General features: G+C 34.2%; 1 protein-coding gene across 4 annotated transcripts in view; it reads right to left on the bottom strand.

The window, feature by feature from the left end:
• The window catches only part of SREK1 (splicing regulatory glutamic acid and lysine rich protein 1), a 43,145-nt gene that overhangs the window by 8,854 nt on the left and 15,272 nt on the right, over positions 1-19,019 (bottom strand). For all 4 annotated transcript variants that reach the window (XM_019652453.1, XM_019652452.1, XM_019652456.1 and 1 more), the window contains 7 exons: positions 15,168-15,332; positions 14,847-15,025; positions 13,515-13,645; positions 12,458-12,572; positions 6,857-6,976; positions 6,126-6,488; positions 2,523-2,618 (listed from right to left, as the gene is read on the bottom strand). In XM_019652453.1, the coding sequence (XP_019507998.1) occupies positions 2,523-2,618; positions 6,126-6,488; positions 6,857-6,976; positions 12,458-12,572; positions 13,515-13,645; positions 14,847-15,025; positions 15,168-15,332 (1,169 nt within the window). The remainder of the gene's footprint in view (positions 1-2,522; positions 2,619-6,125; positions 6,489-6,856; positions 6,977-12,457; positions 12,573-13,514; positions 13,646-14,846; positions 15,026-15,167; positions 15,333-19,019) is intronic.

Here is a 19,019-nt window from a genome sequence, read left to right as displayed (position 1 = left end):
AGGAAGTAGATTTGTGGCTCTCAGGAGCTATGGAGAATAACTGCTAATGGGCACGAGCTTTTTTTGAAATGACAAAAAAGTTTTGAAATTACATAGCAGTGATGGTTACACAACATTGTGAACATACAGAAAAAACCCCAAACAACTGCACATTCAAAGGGGTAAATTTTATGATATGTGAATTATTTCTCAATTTAAAAAGTTAACCAGGGTGAAGGTGGAGCTTGGTACAATCACTGACACCACCCCCGCCCCCCCCACACACACACACACAGTGTATATATTATATATTGTCTTTTGTGAAGAAAGGAGAAATTCAAATATATGTATCTGCTTAATTTTGCAAAAAGAAAGGAAGGCTAAAATAAACAATTGATCACTTACAGAAGGAAAAAGGAACAGGGGAGGGAGCGACACCTTGTGAATATATATCTTTTTGTCTAATTTGAGTTCACAACTGTGAAAAGTTTGGATTTTCCTAAGCAATTTTGTTTTAATACAAACATGGCCACTTCTATAGTATCCTATGCCTTCCATTATTCTCACCTAAAAACAATAACCCACAATCAAATAAACAAAAGAGCCCTGCTGGGAAATATGTTCCTTACACTATGGCAAAGCTTTTTATAAATTTCTTTTCTATACCTAGAAAACCAAATGAAAAACTATGACTTATCAGTAAGGTAGTGGTATGAAAAAATAAATATACAGAAACCAATAACTTCCTATGTACAAACCCAACCTCCAATTTGATGACATAATGAAAGAAAAGACCTCATTTACAAGAACAACAAAAAAGTTAAAAACACCTAGGAATAAATTTAGAAAATGCATACAATCTACATGAAACCAACAATGAAAAACACTAAAGATGGACCTAATAAGCCGAAAGATACACCATGTTCCTGGATAAAAAGATTCACTGTCATAAAGCTTTATTAATAAAGCTTCTTACTAACTTTCTCTAATAAATGTAGTGCAACTGTAGTACAAATCATCAATAGGTTTTATTTCTAGAACCTAGACAACTGGTTCTTATGCGCAAGTGGAAAAATAAACATTCGAGAATGGTCAGGAAGGCTCAAAAAACCAGCAATGGGGAATGTGGGGAAGAACAGGCCTTACTAGATATTAAGAAATTCTGTACAATCGGAATAACTAAAAAAGCATGTGACACTGACCAAACCAACAGCACAGAAGGCCCAGAAACAGACCTCAACAGATAGAAAATTTAGTATATGACAAAGGCAACATATCAAACTAGTGTTATAAAAACTGAGTTTTTAATAAATGGTATTATAACAACAGAGAAGCATTTGGAAAAATAAAATAAAATTGGACCCATAAGTCATATGTACCAAATGGATCAACTCCTGATGGATCAGATTTAAATATAAAAATAAAACCATAAAAATACAAGAAGAAAAAATGAAAGAATTAGTCATAAACTCGCAATAGGAAAAAACCTTTCTAAGTTTATGACTCAAAATCTAGAAGTCATAAAATGAAGAAAATGAGAAATTATATATAAAAATCAAAAACATTTATAAAATCAAGTCTCATAAACAATTTCTAAAAAGAAATGAAAAACTAAAAATGATACTTGAAATCAAATCACTAAAGAATGATCTCCCTAATACCAAAAAGGCTCCTTTTTGAAAATAAAAAACAGGCTCCATAGAAAAATGGCAAAGTATACATACAATTTACAGAAAAGGAAATACAAATGGCTTTCAAGCTCTATATGAAGAGATTATCACCTTTAAGAGAAATGCAACTAAAATTACTATATGTTGGTACCATTTTTCATCTATTAAAGGGACAAAAATTCTACAACTTTGATTATATAACCTGACACAGCTGTAGGGAAACAGGCACTCTCATACACAGCTGGTTCAAGTACAAGGTGCTGCCAACCCTTATGGAGGGCAATATGGAAATCTCTCTCAAAATTACAAACACACTTATCCTCTGACCCAACATTACCATTTCTGAAAAATGTTCCTACATATTTGCACATTACAAAGTGATGTAAGTCCAAAGCTATTCATTACAGCATTGTATAGTTTATAATAGGAAAATTAAGCAAACCCATTCTGCAGGCTGGTTAAATAAACTAAGGTGCCCATGTAGCTGTAAAAAGGGATGAAGCAACACTCTCTGATGAGTATGGAAAGATCTGGTAGTTAAGTGACAACAGCTAGTGAACAACAATGTATATGTTGTGCCACTTTTTGTATAAGAAAGATGAAAATAAAAACTATATATCCTTATCTCTTATGTACACAAAACTGGAAGGACATACAAAAAAACAAAGTCATTATTTATGGGGACAGAGTAGATGGGCACATAAGTGGAAATTAAGACCTACCAATGTATAACTTTTTATACTGTTTTGATTTCCAAACTATACAAATGCATTATATATCACAGTCTCAAAATATAAAGTTTAAAGACTAGACTGAAGAGAGAATTTGTTCCCCCTGCTCCCTCCTCACTTTCAGCACATGCTTTCCCCCTACCTTCTCGGGGATGGAGACCTAGAAGATTTCCTTTTCATGGTTTTGGATGTCCGTGGGGATCTGGAAGTACTCCTGCTCCTCCTCCTACGCCTTTCCCTGAAAATCAAGATATGTCATTTTTAAAAAAGCAATTTAAATAAAGGGCAATTCAAATACACAAAGGCAGAAGAGTTCTTAATGCTCTCAAGTAAATAGTATTCTTCAAAGGCCAGTTCAAACTTATGTCCTTTCTGAACATGTTCTATTATCTAATTTTAGTGCAGGTCATATTATAAACCATAAATTTTACAGACTGATGAGATTTCATATAAGAAAGGGGAGAGGATGTTCGTTTCATCTGTTTTATTTGAACAATTATTTCCCAAGTAGAAAAAAATATTAATGGATGTTTCGGAATCTCTCAAGTTAAGTATATTCTTCCTTATCATCTAAAACATGTTTTGCTTATCAGATCCTGGTCATGCATCTAGCTCCTTGCTGCCCCATTGTGGATTACTTTGTAACAAGGTAACAAGGCCTTTTCAAGAACTGAAAGATAAGTTGGCTTGCAAAATGTGAACTTTCTAGACCTAAGTACTTAGAAGATCTCTAAAAAAGTATTTACATCAATTCATCTTAGAAGAAATTGCTTAACCCTCCAATCTCCTACCATTCCATTACTGTTGTTCTATCCATTTAAAATTGAGTGCATGAGTTGCTTAGATATAAGTAAAATATTTAAAACCTGGAATTTAAATATAACAAAGTAAAAAATAATTACTACATAAACTGTTTACTACTATTTTGCTTAACATATTAGCGAATATGCATACCCATAATTATTTCATTTCTAAGGGTGGTCAACTTAGAAACAATGAATTTCAAGATGTCCATAATTCAGAAGATGAGGTATGAGGATATAGGTATTTATTTATTAAGTGATTGATATATCCAATGATCAATCTCACAAGAAGCTCTGATAATTAGTGACCACATAGCTAAAAGCATCAAGTCTTCTAGAATTCAAGTTCTTATCACGTCAGTAACTCGATTCTAGGTTAATGAAACATTTTGTCTACATTTTTCATTTATAAAATTAAAACCTAACTAATGCTTGGATGTGGATATACATGGTAGATGTTAAAACCAAAAAGCTCAAGAACTTTGAGAATACAAATAATTCCAACTCTACCTAAGGCTCTCTCCATTAAAATTTTATTTCCAGAATACCTCAAAATTATACTTCCTAATGAGGAACTTAGATAACAATATTCCAGTTAATCAATGCTATTCCGTAACAGCAGCACAAAAACCTGAAGTACTTATTCATAGCAGGAGAAAAGTCAGAGTACACCAGACTTTAAGTTTACATGAAATGGCTCCGCCTTGATCAGTGTATCTTTACTTGTTTGTTCAGAAAGCACTATGTACAGGTACAGGTGGACATCTAATAACTACCAGCTGATGATAATGACAGCTAAGACTGGAAAATCAGCAATCTAGAATATCAATTATTTGAGAAAGCAGCAGCCAGCTGTAGGATGAACTAGTATTGGTTAGAATTAGATTTAAATTTTAGTTCCATACCTTACCAGCTACACAACTGGGGTCATACTACTTTTAATCTGAATCTCAGTTTTTCCAACTGGAAAATGGAGCTTAACTCAAGCCTTACAGAGTTGTTATGAGGATTTAGGATAGTGTCAGTAAAGTACCAAGCATAGTGTCTGGCACAAGATAGGGGCTCAATAAATGTTTTCTTCTCTTTCTTGGACTTATCTTTACTGATAGCAATTTTTAAGCATTAAACATTTTTTAAACATCAAAATTTTCTTTTAAACTGTAGATTAGGAGACAATGTTGGAAATAAAAATATTAAGCAGAATATTTTTGTGAGTAAAGTGTTTTCCATTTACTAAACAAACAAGAGCACTTGAAAAGTAGAAAAATGCTACAAGTAGAGAAATTGTAACTCTTCAACGAAGCTCTTCTGAACATACGAAATATTCCAAACTGCTGAACCTTTAGGAACTAATGTTAGCATTTGACTCTCCAGGCCACTGGGGTTATTTAAGAATATGTTTAGGTAGAGCCGGCCGAGTGGCTCAGTTGGTTAAGAGCTCGCTCAAGAATATGTTTAGGAATGAATGTGAACATCTGAACTTTCTTAAATCTCAAGAGACTTTAAAATGGGCCATAAAAAAATTAAACATTTCACAGTCATGAGAAAAAATAAACTCAACTGAATTTAAAAGGAATCAAAACATTATTTGGTGTTGTAAAGAACACTGTCTAGACAATCATATAAACACTAAAGAATGTGTGACATACAATCAATAAAAACACTGTGCAGTATATGTGTAGTTGCAAGGCTCAACTGATACCCACAGTAAATGAGGTTAAATTAAGTCTTCAGTTTTCAGTTCAATGTGCTAAAATATGGCAGTGATCTGTTTATTTTAAGCCCCATTTTAACATACTGTTGCTTTCAACTTTATGCTTCTGAGGCAGTTTTTTAAAGCAGGCAGCATGTACTAGTTAGAGCATTCTCAAACTTAATCTCTAAAAAGAGAAAGCTAGTATGCTTCTGATACTGAAGTACAGATCAGATGGAAAGTTTCCTCTAAGCTTCAGTTTCCTCATGTTTTAAAACCATGGTAATATAATAGTCTTGTCACAGGCTTACTGTGAGGATTAAATAAGGTTAGTCATGAAAAACTGCTGAGACATAAAATCTGGTATATTGAAAATGCACTCAATTAACATTTGCAATTATCTTGTATTACCTAACCAAAGACTAGCATTAAGAATAAGCTATTAAAAACAGTTTAAAATATATATATATATATATATATATATACACACATTCCTGTCTCATAAATTATTTTCTCTGAAAAATTATGTTTAAAATATCTTTAAAACTTGCTGAACTATATATACTTTTTAGTTTTTAATATGTCATTTAACACAAGTTAGAAACTTCCATTTATTTAGTAACAGTATTATCTGGAGTAATGGATGTAGGTTTAGGTAATCTTGAATCAATGAAAGTCCTCATTTTGCCACTGTTACTATGGCAACCTGCTGCCACCTGGTGGCAGTGTACCTATTAATAAATTGAAAGAACAATCCTAAAAAGAAAGCAAAACCTTAAAATGAATAAAACCAAAATTTAAATGCCATGCACTCAATGAAACAGTGCAGTAAAAATTAATTTAAATGACAAAAAGGACTAACTGCAACTTTAGAAATAATTTTGCATATTAAAACTTATACACAACTATTCCAAAGAAATATAGATGCCTAAGAGGTCAATTCTTCTACATTAAAAAACAACAGCAAAAAAAAAAAAAACTTGCCCCTGCTCTCCTCCCACCCTCCAATAAAATCAGCAGCAGCCCACTGCCACCACAACCAGGTTAAAATAATGGATTACAAAGGATAAAGCTTTTCAAATTGGTTCAATACTGTGGGCAAGCCCTCTGTTAGAGAAATATTACTCTGCAATTAGAGGGAAATGTCCTGATATTATTGTATGATTCCACTTGTATAATCCTTTCCCCTCAGTTAAAATTCATGTTTTCATTTGTAAACCCCTTAGTAAAAATTGTAAGTATATCAAACCTGCTGGAACTACGAGATCTTCTTGATGCATTGTAACCTCTGGGTGGTGTTCTGGATTTTTTATCCTTCTTTCGTTTCTCGTCTATCTCTTTGGCTCTGTCCTTTTCGCGTTCCTTTTCTTTATCCTGCTCCTTTTCCTTCTCTTTGTCGCGCTCCTTCTCATGCTCTTTTTCCCGCTCTCGCTCTCTGTCCTTTTCCTTGTCTTTATCTCGGTCCTTTTCCCGTTCTTTGTTTTTACCCCGTTCCTTTTCTTTTTCACGTTCCTTTTCCCTGTCTCTCTCTTTTTCCCTTTCCTTTTCTCTGTCTTTTTCTTTCACTCTTTCCTTTTCCTTGATCTTTTCTCGGGTGTCTTTTCGCTTGTCCCTTTAAAAACAAAAATAAATTAAGTTCACAACTGAAATAATTACACTCCCAAAAAGAACCTCCCTCTCCTTCCTCAATAAACATAAAACAATTTATAATAGCTGTAAGACATTACATATAAATTTATATATAACCCAGCTGTACATGAAACTGCTAAATGAAAACATCACCAGGCAGAATTAAGTACAGGTGTCTGGAAACCTCATGAGTCATAATGGCCATCAGATTCAAATCAATGGCAACCAATATTAATCATTACTAAAACAATCAGAAAAAAGTTTGTTTTCTCTCATTAAAAACCTAAACCACAACAGATTTTTAAAAAATGAAGCCATACAAAAAGTATCTTTAATTTTCCAAAAACTCACCGTGAATGCGAACGACTCCTTGATTTCTGTCTCTCCCTTGATTTAGATCGTTTTTTATGTGGGCTCTTAGATCTACGTCTATCTTTTTGTCTTGAACTTGATCTATTATGGGATCTACTCCTAAAGAAAAACAAATTGTTAGAATGTCAAACCTTTTTCTTAGAATTTCAATTTTAAAAAATTTAGGCTGTCTATCAAATAAGAAAAATTTAAAACCTATCCCAAAAGTATGTATCAATATTTTTAGATTCTCTATTATGCAATGCTTCAGTTAGATTATCTGAAATAAATGTATTTACTGGAAACTTTACCAGATAGATCACTGTCCAGGATACAAAGATAGAAACAGAGAACTTATTTTCTATGTCAAACTTAAGCTGATATTTTCAGATGTGGCTTTCCTTTACTAATTTTTTTTCTTTTATCTTTTTCCTTTTTTCTGAGAATGTCTTACAAAACAGAATATACATCTGTGAAGACAGAAGGCAAAATAATGCTAGCTCTATGAACTGTCTCTTCTTCTCATACAAATCTCTTTTGCTAATTACTATATGTCTCAATCAGTAGAGAAGACTTCTCACCTTGTGGTCCAAGTTTTCATACCATAAATTTTCCTTAACTTTATCTAGGCTTGTATGTAATATGACTACTTGTGGTTATAACTTATCTTGACAGGGAGTAGTGGTTATACAGTTCAACAGTTTCTATAAACTGCCATGTACGGTTTGTCATAACACATACTAAGAAGAATATACAAGCAGTACAGTACTAATGACAGTACTAGTGTGACAGGAAAATAAACATCATTACTCACAAGTTAAAGCTAGATATAATCAAATGTTGGATTTGCAAGGCCTTGGTTCTATAACTATATAAACATAGCTATTAAAAGAAACCTTTATTACGGGAATTCTTGCAGGAAAAATAACTGTTATTCCAACTGTGAAATTCTCCAGGCTCCTTTATCCCACTGAAATAACAGCTTATATGATGTGATTTTTTTTTCCATAATGAAGTATCCTAGGAACTGTGTATTAAAATATAACAAAATTCAACACACACAACTTGAATAGCAAAGTTCTAAGACTCGCCAGCTTTGGAGTCAGAAATATGGCCGACACTCTGCTCTGCCACACACTAGCTGCTGAGAACTCTGGCTAGTCAATCTCTCTAAGCATGAGTTTCATCATCTATAAAGTGGAGAAAGAATCATACCTACTTCTCCTAGGGCTATCAATGAGGATTAAATCAGATGATGTATGAAAATTGATGGCTTAGCAGTCTCTGGTACAGAGTAAATGCTTAACTCACATTATTATTATCATCATCATCATCATCATCATCATCATCATGAATTAATATAAATGAAAACTTTAAATTCTATCATCATCATCATCATGAATTAATATAAATGAAAACTTTAAATTCTATCATCATCATCATCATGAATTAATATAAATGAAAACTTTAAATTCTATCATCATCATCATCATCATGAATTAATATAAATGAAAACTTTAAATTCTATATTTATTCCATGGAGGCCAAATGAACTTCAACAAGTATGCTTTATAATTAAAACTCATCTTGATAGTCACGTTTTCATGAATTAAGTTAAAACAAGTATCTATAAAAGAAATACATATAGTCAAAAGCTTGTGGTATGCTATGAAACCGGAAAACCGCTAGACCAGCGGTTCTCAACCTTCCTAATGCCGCAACCCCTTAATACAGTTCCTCATGTTGTGGTGACCCCCAACCATAATAAAATTATTTTCATTGCTGCTCTATAACTGTAATTTTGCTACTGTTATGAATTGTAAATATCTTTTTGTTTTCCGATGGTCTTAGGCGACCCCTGTGAAAGGGTCGTTCGACCCCCAAAGGGGTCGTGACCCACAGGTTGAGAACCGCTGCTCTAGACAATCCTCAATTGATGATAAAATCTTGTTTTTAAAACACATTTTCAGTTAGTTAAAATTTGTTTTCCAACAGCTAATTTTCAAGTGAGCCACTCATCTATTATATGCCTTTAAAAATTACACATTTATGGGGCCGGCCGAGTGGCTCAGTTGGTTAAGAGCTTGCTCAAGAGTTTGAGCTCTGAGCAACAGTGGTTTGATGCCTGGCCTGAGCTGAGCTGCTGCTGAGCTGCCAACAGGTGGCAGGATGGCTCAGCTAAAAAAAAAAATAATAAAATAAAATACACATTTATCGTCATACCACATTTTTAATAAGGAGATAATTCAGTTTGTTGAAATCTTTATCACTAATAATTTAAGTAGTAGGTATTAAGGCAAAAATGCAAAACTTAGAACACTTTTAGTCTATTTACAGACAACCACATAATTTCAAGGGCTTTTATGTCTATGCAGTAATAAAAAGTCTTAAGATTTCTGTTCTAGTTAACCTTGCTAAAAATATAATTAATTTTGTTTTAACTCAAACAGTGCTTTTCAACCTTAATTAAGCAAAGAAACTCCTTTTAAAAACTTAAGCATAACCCTAATAAATAAAATGAAAAGCACTGATTACTTGGCTTTCCACCTTACCCTGTAGGTCCTCAGTTTGAAAATTACTGCCCAAGAATAACAATTGTATTTTAATTCTGACATTAAATATTTTCAAGCCTCTCTCTCTCTCTCTCATTAGTTGTCTTCAAGTTTTCTGACTAGGAATGTTAAAAAACCTTCAGATCAAGAACAAATCTAATCCAACCAAAAATAAAAATGAGTTATTGTTAGCAGTTCTCATTTTACCATAATATGCAAAATTGCATTTATAAATTAAACTGTGAATAAAAGTAACTTACCATCATGTTGCATCAAAGTTCATTTGTAAGTCAGTTGTTTCCCATTAAAATATTGTAAAATGTCTTATAGTTCCTATGCTGGTCTGTAAAGGTTACTTAACTTTAAAATATAATAATTATAGTACTATTCACCTTTTCTAACACTGTCCCTATGAAAAAAACACATATAAAAATTTGGAAGCAAAAAAGTGGAAAACATCTTCCCAGTCCTTGCCAAGCTCAGAGTGACAAGAAACCCCTTCCTCCCTCCTAACCTAAGAAGGGGAAGGAATAGGGAAAGGGTGCAGGGGAGGCTTCAGAAGCACCTGAGAACAGTAAGGGTAAAGAGGGTGGGCCTTCAAGAGTAAGGGTCCCTGCACCCACTCCAGCTAAGTCTAGGAGTGTGCCAGAGCTGAGGGTATTAAATCCCATCATCAGGGGAGGGGAAGCCAAGAAATGCTGCCATCCCCTCCCCTATGGAGGTGGAGGGAGCTCCTTTCTTCCATGTCAAATGTATTTTAGGGTAAGAGTTGTTTTTTTTCCATTTAAATAGAACTCATCCTTTTATGTATTTAAGAACTTAGTAAAAGGTACATGTGTTTTATAAACCATGTATAAAAATAGTATATGCTTACAAAAAAAAGTGTGCGTAAAAGTGTGTGTGTATATATACACGTACACATGCATATATATATGTAGATGTATCTGTGTACACACACACAACACACACACACACAGTACTGACCCCCTCCCTGCACAGTTGAAAATCTTGACTCCCTCAAAACTTCAGTCATCCCTCTGTATCCACGGAGGATTAGTTCCAGAACCCCCGCCCCCTCCCCCACTCCACCCCGCCACCTCTGCAGACAGCAAAATCGGCAAATGCTCAAGTCCCTTAAATAAAATCGCATAGAACAAAGCGTATAGTCAGCCTTTTACATCTGTGGATTCCTAACTGCAGATCGAAAATTCTTTGATCTGCAGTTGGCTGAATCCACAGATCCTAAGCCCGTGGATGTGGTGAGCCAACCATGTATTTATTGAAAAGTATCCACACATAAGTGGACCCACACAGTTCAAACCCATGTTATTCAAGGATCAGCTGTATGCATGCCAAGAATAAGTTATTAATAATACTACATAGATAGATCTACATAACACCACCTCCATGAATAAGAATAATTAAATTTAATTTTAGACTGAAGAAGCCTCCACTCACCTCCCTACTAACCCTTGGAAGGGGAAAATATTCAGATATATTCCTAAAATGATTAAAAGAGCAAAAACCTTAAAGTAGATAAACTATTTGCCCCAACCGATAAAACTTCCCAGATATTATCAAGGAAACAATGATGCTAATCATCAACTTTTGCTTTATTCTAGCCTTAGAAAACCACTTAGGTATTAGATTTGGAGCATGTCTCTTGTAATCAACACAAAATGAGATCTGGGTCACTGGTCTTTTTTTTTTTCCTTCAGAAAAGCTGTTACTCTTCAGCTCAATTCTGTATTTCCTTGATCTCCTTTATGTTCACCACATCCTGTCAACTTATGAAAACATCCACAATCTAGTACCACTGGTTGTATACCACTTTCCTTCTCCAATTCTGGCTTCCGCTGCACTACCTCATTCCTTGTACATGAAACAAAGTCCTTCATTGGATCTGAACTTGCCTTACTGTAAGTCTTGAATGGAAGGAAAGACACTAAAACCATATCCCAAAAAAGATTTAGCAAACTAAGAATAATAGAGAAGTACACACCAGTACATAGCCAAGAAGCATATAGCCTACTAGAGTCAAAGAAAGAATATCGTATCTTATTGTTTCAATTTCCTTGATCATCACAGAAAAACAGACTAAACTGAGCTTGCTGATGAGGTTCAACATACAGCATACTGGTTCCCTCCCCTCCAACCCTCCCTCCTTCTAATAACCCCATACCATACACACATACACATGCACACACACTTTTCTCTATCTCTTCTCTTCAGACTAAGTATGTGTGTACATATAGAATGCATGCAGTAGGATCCACTATATACATTTTCACATTCCAGTAACAGCCCGCTCCACATCTTAAAGAAGACAACAAAACTTAGCACTTTAGACGTGATTCTTAGGGCACTTGCAATCAAAATGGTTTTGCAAGTTTACATTTTGAGGTCCACTTTGCACCAAACACAATATGACAGATTTAAAAAGAAAATTAAAATAACAGAGCTAAGCTCAAAAATAAGATAAACAGAACAGACACAGAGCTTAAGCACAATACAAGAGTTTGAGCTAAAGGTGCAAGTTACTCCAGTGTTTCGGGTCCCATAGTGGGTGAAGGAGGCACTTAACTCCAAGAGTACCAAGGACTTAGTGTCCCATTGGACTCCTGGTATTTGAGATAGGTAACCACTTGAAATCAAGATCTGTAACTCCCCAGCCCTTGAGGGGATGGGGTGTGGGGGGGAAGTTGCAGTATTTTCAGTATCACCATACACATGTTCCCTTTTCTCAATATGAAAAGTTTCTGCCAGTTCTGTATGAAAACAAGTTTACTCTTTAAAAAATCAGATACAGAGCATCTTAAGATAGAAAACCAACTTTTAAAATGGAAAATTGAAAATTATATATTAATTGGATAAAATTTAATTCTTAACTACAGTATTATAATGAAAGCAATATTTAATGGTAACCATACTTCCTGGTGAACTCGTCTGAAATTTCTAAATTCTGATATTTAGACAAAAACTCAGAAATCTTGATTATTTTAAACACAAACCAAAAAAAAAAAATTAAAATGACAGCAGAAATTCTCACCTGTGTTTTGACTGTGACCTTTTCCTTCTAGAATGGGATTTTGAGCTAGACCTGGACTTTGAACGAGTGTGGGAACGAGATCGACCGCCTTTTCTTTCATTGCTCTTTCCAGACTCTGGGAGGAAAAAACCACTTTGCAGTGTAAGCTCAGAACAATTAAAGATCCCAGTTAATAATCAGGCACAAGTGGAATGTACCACATATAGTGCAAGGGGCCTACTCTCTGTACATCCTCCTCCTGTGCAATTATCCTTCAGAAACATCCAAGAAAGTCATTGCATAAACTCGTTGAGTGCAGCCACCCTGCAGCAGTACATATAAACCAGATGATTATAAACAGCTGTTCGTAATATTTTGTTGCTGCCATAATGTACGATTATAACATGTCTGTAATTCCTATGACAGTGATTTTAAATCCTTTCTCCATTTATTTTGCTAGAATTGAAGCTTAAATTCTGAGTGCTAATTTAGAAAATCTGCTCAAATGTAAACAATCTAAACATTTTTAGATTGGATTTTTAAATTTTAGTTAGCAACACAAAAGTTTGAAGAGGTTTCTTTACCTTGCAAAAATAGAATGTACTGGGTCGTCGGGAAAATCATGACGTATTTTTCTATGTTTTTCAATGTAAAAATGCGTCATGACTTTCCCTACAACCCAATATTTTTCCTAAATCATGGGCTCTCTTTAATTTAAACTAAAACTCTGAAAAGTGAATCTGCTTAATTATAACACTAAATATATTTATTTGTTTTTTAGCTTCACCATAACATTTATACTTGGCTTTAAGCAAACCAGTTTTGAGTGCTATTTTGCTCTAAAATATAAAAAACTGATCAACTCAGGCTAATGTGTCTCAATTCTGTATCATGGGAAAAGACATTTGTGCTAAGCAGTTTGTTGACCTTTGACACTAGTAAGTCACTTACTCTTTCTTGAGTTTCAGTCTTCTTGTTTGTAAAACGAAGGGACTGAACAATAATTTCTACAATTCCTTCCAGTTCTAACCTTCTATGATCTTAATCTATGACCTACGAAACAACACGATGGCCTTACCTGGTTCAATAGCTGCTGAGATAAATGACTGAGCCTCTCGTACTCGCTTCATTACTTCTTCTAACTCCTTAGCAGCAGCCTGAGGTGTCATCTCAGGGGGTTTTACTATTGCATTGTTGGAGTGATTTATTCTAAATTAAAAACATTAGTATATCACAAAAACACACCATATCTTACAAAACATGGAACAAATGTTTACATAATGCACATATTTATAAATCAACATCTCGAGAACACATCAAGAATATAGCTAAATACAGAATAACCAAAATGAACCTGCAAATCATGATTAATCTCATTCCCAACTGCCATCATCTCTTGGTAACAAAGCCAAAAGCAAGGAAAAAAGAAAAACTGAACCCTCGCTGACTTCTTTATCAACTCGAATAGACCAGATCAAGTCTTTTCCCACAGCTTAGAATTATAATAAATTAAAATGCTGACAACAATATTACAATAAATCATTCCTATTCTTAGATTATAGGATTTTGTCGAGAACCTCTGCATCCTGGGAAGATAAAGGGGAACTGTATATTATGTGCACCATTTTAATCAACCCTGGATCATGGCTGAATCAGACACAGCTTTGAATGTGGGAGAAATTTAATAAAACTCTTCCCCTACTAGGTTAAGAGTCGTTTCTCTGATGCACATAAATGAATTTGGTGTGTCTCGCTTTACCCCTTCTACACTGAGAAAACAAGCACTAAGAACATTCACTTATCCTTTAATAGCAGAATCCTGATTAAACTGTATAAGTAAGGCAATTATCTATGAAATTCAGATAAAACTGTTACCTCAATAATCTGCATGAAATAGAATTTCTGTCTTGAGTATCTGACAGGCTACAGCAATATTTCATTTTGCAAACAAGGATGTGAGCAACCTTAAACTCAAAATGTATAATTTAAAACATTTCTGAGTACTTAATATTATTTTCTTCGTGGGATTTTGGATTTAGCAAAATTCTTATTTTACTAAAGTTCAACCCATATGTTAAATTGTCCATTAATCTAGTCATAATGAAAAACCAACCTGACTTAAAGCTTATGTTAAAGCTTATGGAAAAAGACCTACAATCATTATGTAAGGTATGTAAATAATGTTAACATTAAATTAAGACCTTATAATACAGGAAATAAGATGTCTTCAAATACAACCTTAAAGACTAAAATGATAAGTATCTCAGGTGTTCACTTATACTTAACACAAAGTCTTCCTTTCCACAAATTGCCAACTACTATTAAAAAGAAAAAAAAAAGGCCTTAATTACATAAAAAATACTTAAATATTTTCAAAATCATTAAAATTTCTTTGTTTAGGGTTTCTTACTTCAGTGGCCTGTCTCCAAACATAACTCCATTAAAAGCAAGGGCCCTTGGGACAGAGTTTTGGTCTGCAAATTCCACAAAAGCAAACCGAGTTGGCTGAGTCTCATCACCTGCCATCCGTACAAACTTCACTTCTCCAACTTGTTTAAAAAATTCAAGTAGTTGATCAGCTGTCGTTGTCTGAAGAAACAAAGTAACACTTTAATAAAGGATATTCTTTTTCTAAAAAAATCAGATAAATGTTACTTTATCAATCAATATGATTTTTAGCAGGGCAAAAGAGCAGGAGGTCCTACCACTCAGTTTCTTCTAAATTAGTTACCTGGGAATTCAAATTGCCAACGTAAACTGTTCTCCTAATTTCATCAATTTTGGAAGGATCCACATTTCCCATAAGTGGTGGTTGTGGTATCTCTCCAAGCGTTGCAATGTTGGGGTCTAGTGCTGCTGCTGGTATAGCTCCCAAACTACTAAGGGAAACACCCAGCTATTTTAAAAAAAACACAAAAAAACATTTTATGTTAATATCAAAAATTACCATTCTCTAATCTTGAAAAGAAATGATCAATTCAACAAGAATGGAAAGAAATTAGGAACGCCTAACTTTAAGCCAGGTATATGCCTGAATTATACCTGAGGTCACAACAGTTTTGAATGTAATTAGAAATGCAACGTATTTCTTAACTATCTGGATATTTAACTACTTTTAAACTTAACACTAAAAACAGAGTCAATTCTCATTATTTGCAGTAGTTATGTCCTATAAAATTTCCACAAACACTGAATTACTGAATACTGAATCGTTGCTACTAGGGAAAATACAAGGCTAAGTTCCTAAAAGCCTCTGGTCACAATATTTTTATCAACCAATAAATACATAACCTTGTTTTATGTGTATTTCCACTTTAAGGCATATTATTTAATATATATTGATTCATTAACATTGAACTCACAGCCAGAAGCACTATGCACTCATTCCTGAATGAATTCTACCTGACACATATTTCCTTTATAAGGCACAGCACAGCCTTCCAGTCCTTAGAAACACTAGACAGCACTTTAGCACTACATTTGGGGGCTAATTTAAAAGTGAAATCACTAACAGAAAGTATAAAAATGTGAAAAAGCATGGCACTAAACAGACCACAAAAAAGACACTTCTTTACAGGCATACCCCGGAGATATTAGGGGTTCAGTTCTAGATGATCACAATAAAGCAAGTTATCTTTTTGCTGGTGGAGGATCTTCCCTTCAACTTGTAAAAAAAACACAACATCTGTGAAGCACAATTAAGTGCAGCACAATAAAATGAGGTGTGCCTGTACAGCATCAGAGCTAAAGCAAGAAGACAGAGTGCTGCTCTGTTTGACCTCATCTGGGAAGGTACCTATCGAGCAACTCATATTTTTCATCATTCTGTGTTTGTCAATGAATGGCCGTAAAAGCACTGCCAGTGTTAATTTTGAGGTTTCAAATAAATTTTAGCTAGTGAGTAAATTCACAAATAATGAAAACCAACTGAACCTTGGGCATTCAACAACACTAATGTGTAACCAAGTTTCTAATATTTAACAATAATCAAAGCGCCTAATTTTTGCTGTGTTAATCCTCGTATCAACCCTAAGAGATAGGTATTACTATTATGCCAATTTCACAGATAAAAAGACTCAGAGAAGAGTACCACCACAGAACAAAATTAAAACAGCGTCAGAGTTTACCTAAAAAATAAAGCCTAAAATATTAAACCCTTAGTCATACTACAAGAAAAGGGAAAAAACCTCGACTGATCTTCCACAGCACTACTAAATTCAGTTTTTTATTTCAAGCATTAAGAAACATGTTTTTAATGGAAACTTAAACTTTCTCAGAATTTGAAAATGGAAAGTTTTGCAAAATTAATGGAAAGACCTATCAAGGAAAAAAAAACACACTACCATTTCCATTTATGCAACTTAAGAAAATTTTGAACATTTACATATTACATTGTTGCAATACTATTAAGATTTAACAGCTGTTAATAACACTTCCTAAAAGTAAAAATACAAGTTTATTAAACAACTATCACTTGTGCTTATCATATCAGCCAGTGTATGATCTTTTAAAAACATGTCAAATCATGTCTCAACCTTGGCTAAAACTCATCAATGGCTTCTAATTACCTTTAGAATAAAATTCAAACTCCTTTCTATGGTCTGAAAAGCCCTATTTGATCAGTGCCCTAACCATCCCTCCAATCTCAAAAGGCATACTACTCTCCCCTCACTATGCTCAACCACACTACCATTCTGTACAGCGAACACAAATTTTTCCCACTTCGGGGCTTTTCACATGGTGCTCCTTCTGCCTAGGTAGCGCTACTCCCTGCTTCTACCAGCTGAATCCTTGAAACATCATCAGATCAACCATCCCCTCCAAGAGGCTTTCCCTGACCTTATATAAAGTCTCATTTAATCTCTACCACATCACTCTGGTTTTGTCCTTCATAGTATTTATTATATAATCTGTGGTATCTTATTACTAACAGATCTTAGATTTGTTGCTCACTATCACCATTTCAAGTTATTATATAGAAAACACCTTAGTTCAAAATGGGTGAGTAATCTCTGTGAATCAAGGCTACCACCCTCTGAGCCTAGCCTCTATCCATGTGTTGCTTCTACAATCACTCCTTTTCCCCCACCTTGTCTTCTACGGTCTCATGTACACATTGAGGATCATACCTTAATATTTTTTTTTTTACTGTGCAAGAGAATTATTATATACAATTAAGCTAAATCACAAATTGAATCTTATTATATATTTGTTAGTTCTGCATGGATTTAAAGCATTAAACAGGCCTTTCCAGGTGTTCCCAACTGTCAATCGCTTTGATCTGCAAATTTCTCCACTGTGACATATTAATTATAGATCTGGAATGCGCTTTTCAAATAATCTAATCCAAACCCTTTGTTTTTCAAATTTAAAGATCATTTAGTTCTTTTTTAGAAACCTTTTCCTGTCTCTTTCTTTTCATTATACCATTCTTCTAAACCTGTGCTATATAATATGGTAGTCATTAATCATATGTATGTGTGTGTGTGTGTGTGTATATAGTTAATTGAACTTTAATTAATTAAAATTCAGTGCCTGTCGCACTAGCCACATTTCAAGTGCTCACTAGCTCAACTGCTGGTGGCTACCATACTCAATAGTATACAGATACAGACATCTACATCATAGCAGAAAGTTCTATTGGATGTGGCTGCTTTGTAACAATACAATTACCCTTCTTCAGATTAATCTACTTTCTAGTCCTGGTCAAAGGAACCTGCCCTTTCCGTCTTGGACAGGTTAGATGATATGGACTCTAGATGTAACACTTCAGCCTTCTGACACAGAAACTGGCCTCCCTGAAGATGTGACTTTTAAATAGAAACCTGATAAACAGTTCCACTCTTACGAGTTTAAAAGTGAACCTTTTAAATGTCTGAAAAATAAAGCTCTAGGCAGAGGATGAACAAGTACAAAAGCTGCACAGCAGAAATACGCCTGGCACATCCAAGAATCAACAAAGGCAATATAATGTGGATGAAAAAGGTTTAGCCAGGGAAATGAGTAGGAAAAAAGGCCAGGGGGTAGCCAGGAGCCAAAACACAATGGACCACCTTTTCCCTGTTTCCTAATTGACATTATTCCTCCTAAATTAAATTTTATAACGATATCTACAGGTGAATTAAGAGAAAACAATTTCCCCCTCAGGGCAACAAATTAAATAATAAAATTTTATAAATCTTAAGAATTTTCAAGACATCAAGAAAACATTTTTTTGTGGGGAGTGGAGTCAATGGAATTGTAACAGATATGTATGATATGGCGGGTGGGGGGAGACTGGGGTGATGGATTGGGGGAGGAGGGCTGTCACTTTGTGAGGGGTAAAAAGCATAACTATTGTACTACATCATGTGTACACCTGAAACTATTAAAAAAATAAATTTTTTTAAAAAAGAAAATATTCTTTGAAGAGGTGATGATCCAGGAATAACATGTTAAAATATACCATAATATACCCAAAATAAAATTTCAGGAAAGCGCAATTCCAATGACCAATGTTCAATTAAAAAGCATTTCCCCACTATGGATCACAATGCAGGTCTCCAGCAGAACAATGTCATGTAAAAATTAAAAGACCTAAAAT

This window comes from Hipposideros armiger, unplaced genomic scaffold (genome assembly GCF_001890085.2).
Source record: "Hipposideros armiger isolate ML-2016 unplaced genomic scaffold, ASM189008v1 scaffold_179, whole genome shotgun sequence".
In the NCBI taxonomy this organism is placed as follows: Eukaryota; Metazoa; Chordata; class Mammalia; order Chiroptera; family Hipposideridae; genus Hipposideros; species Hipposideros armiger.
Note: the sequence above shows the minus strand (reverse complement) of the source record. Positions and strands in the feature narration are given on the sequence as shown.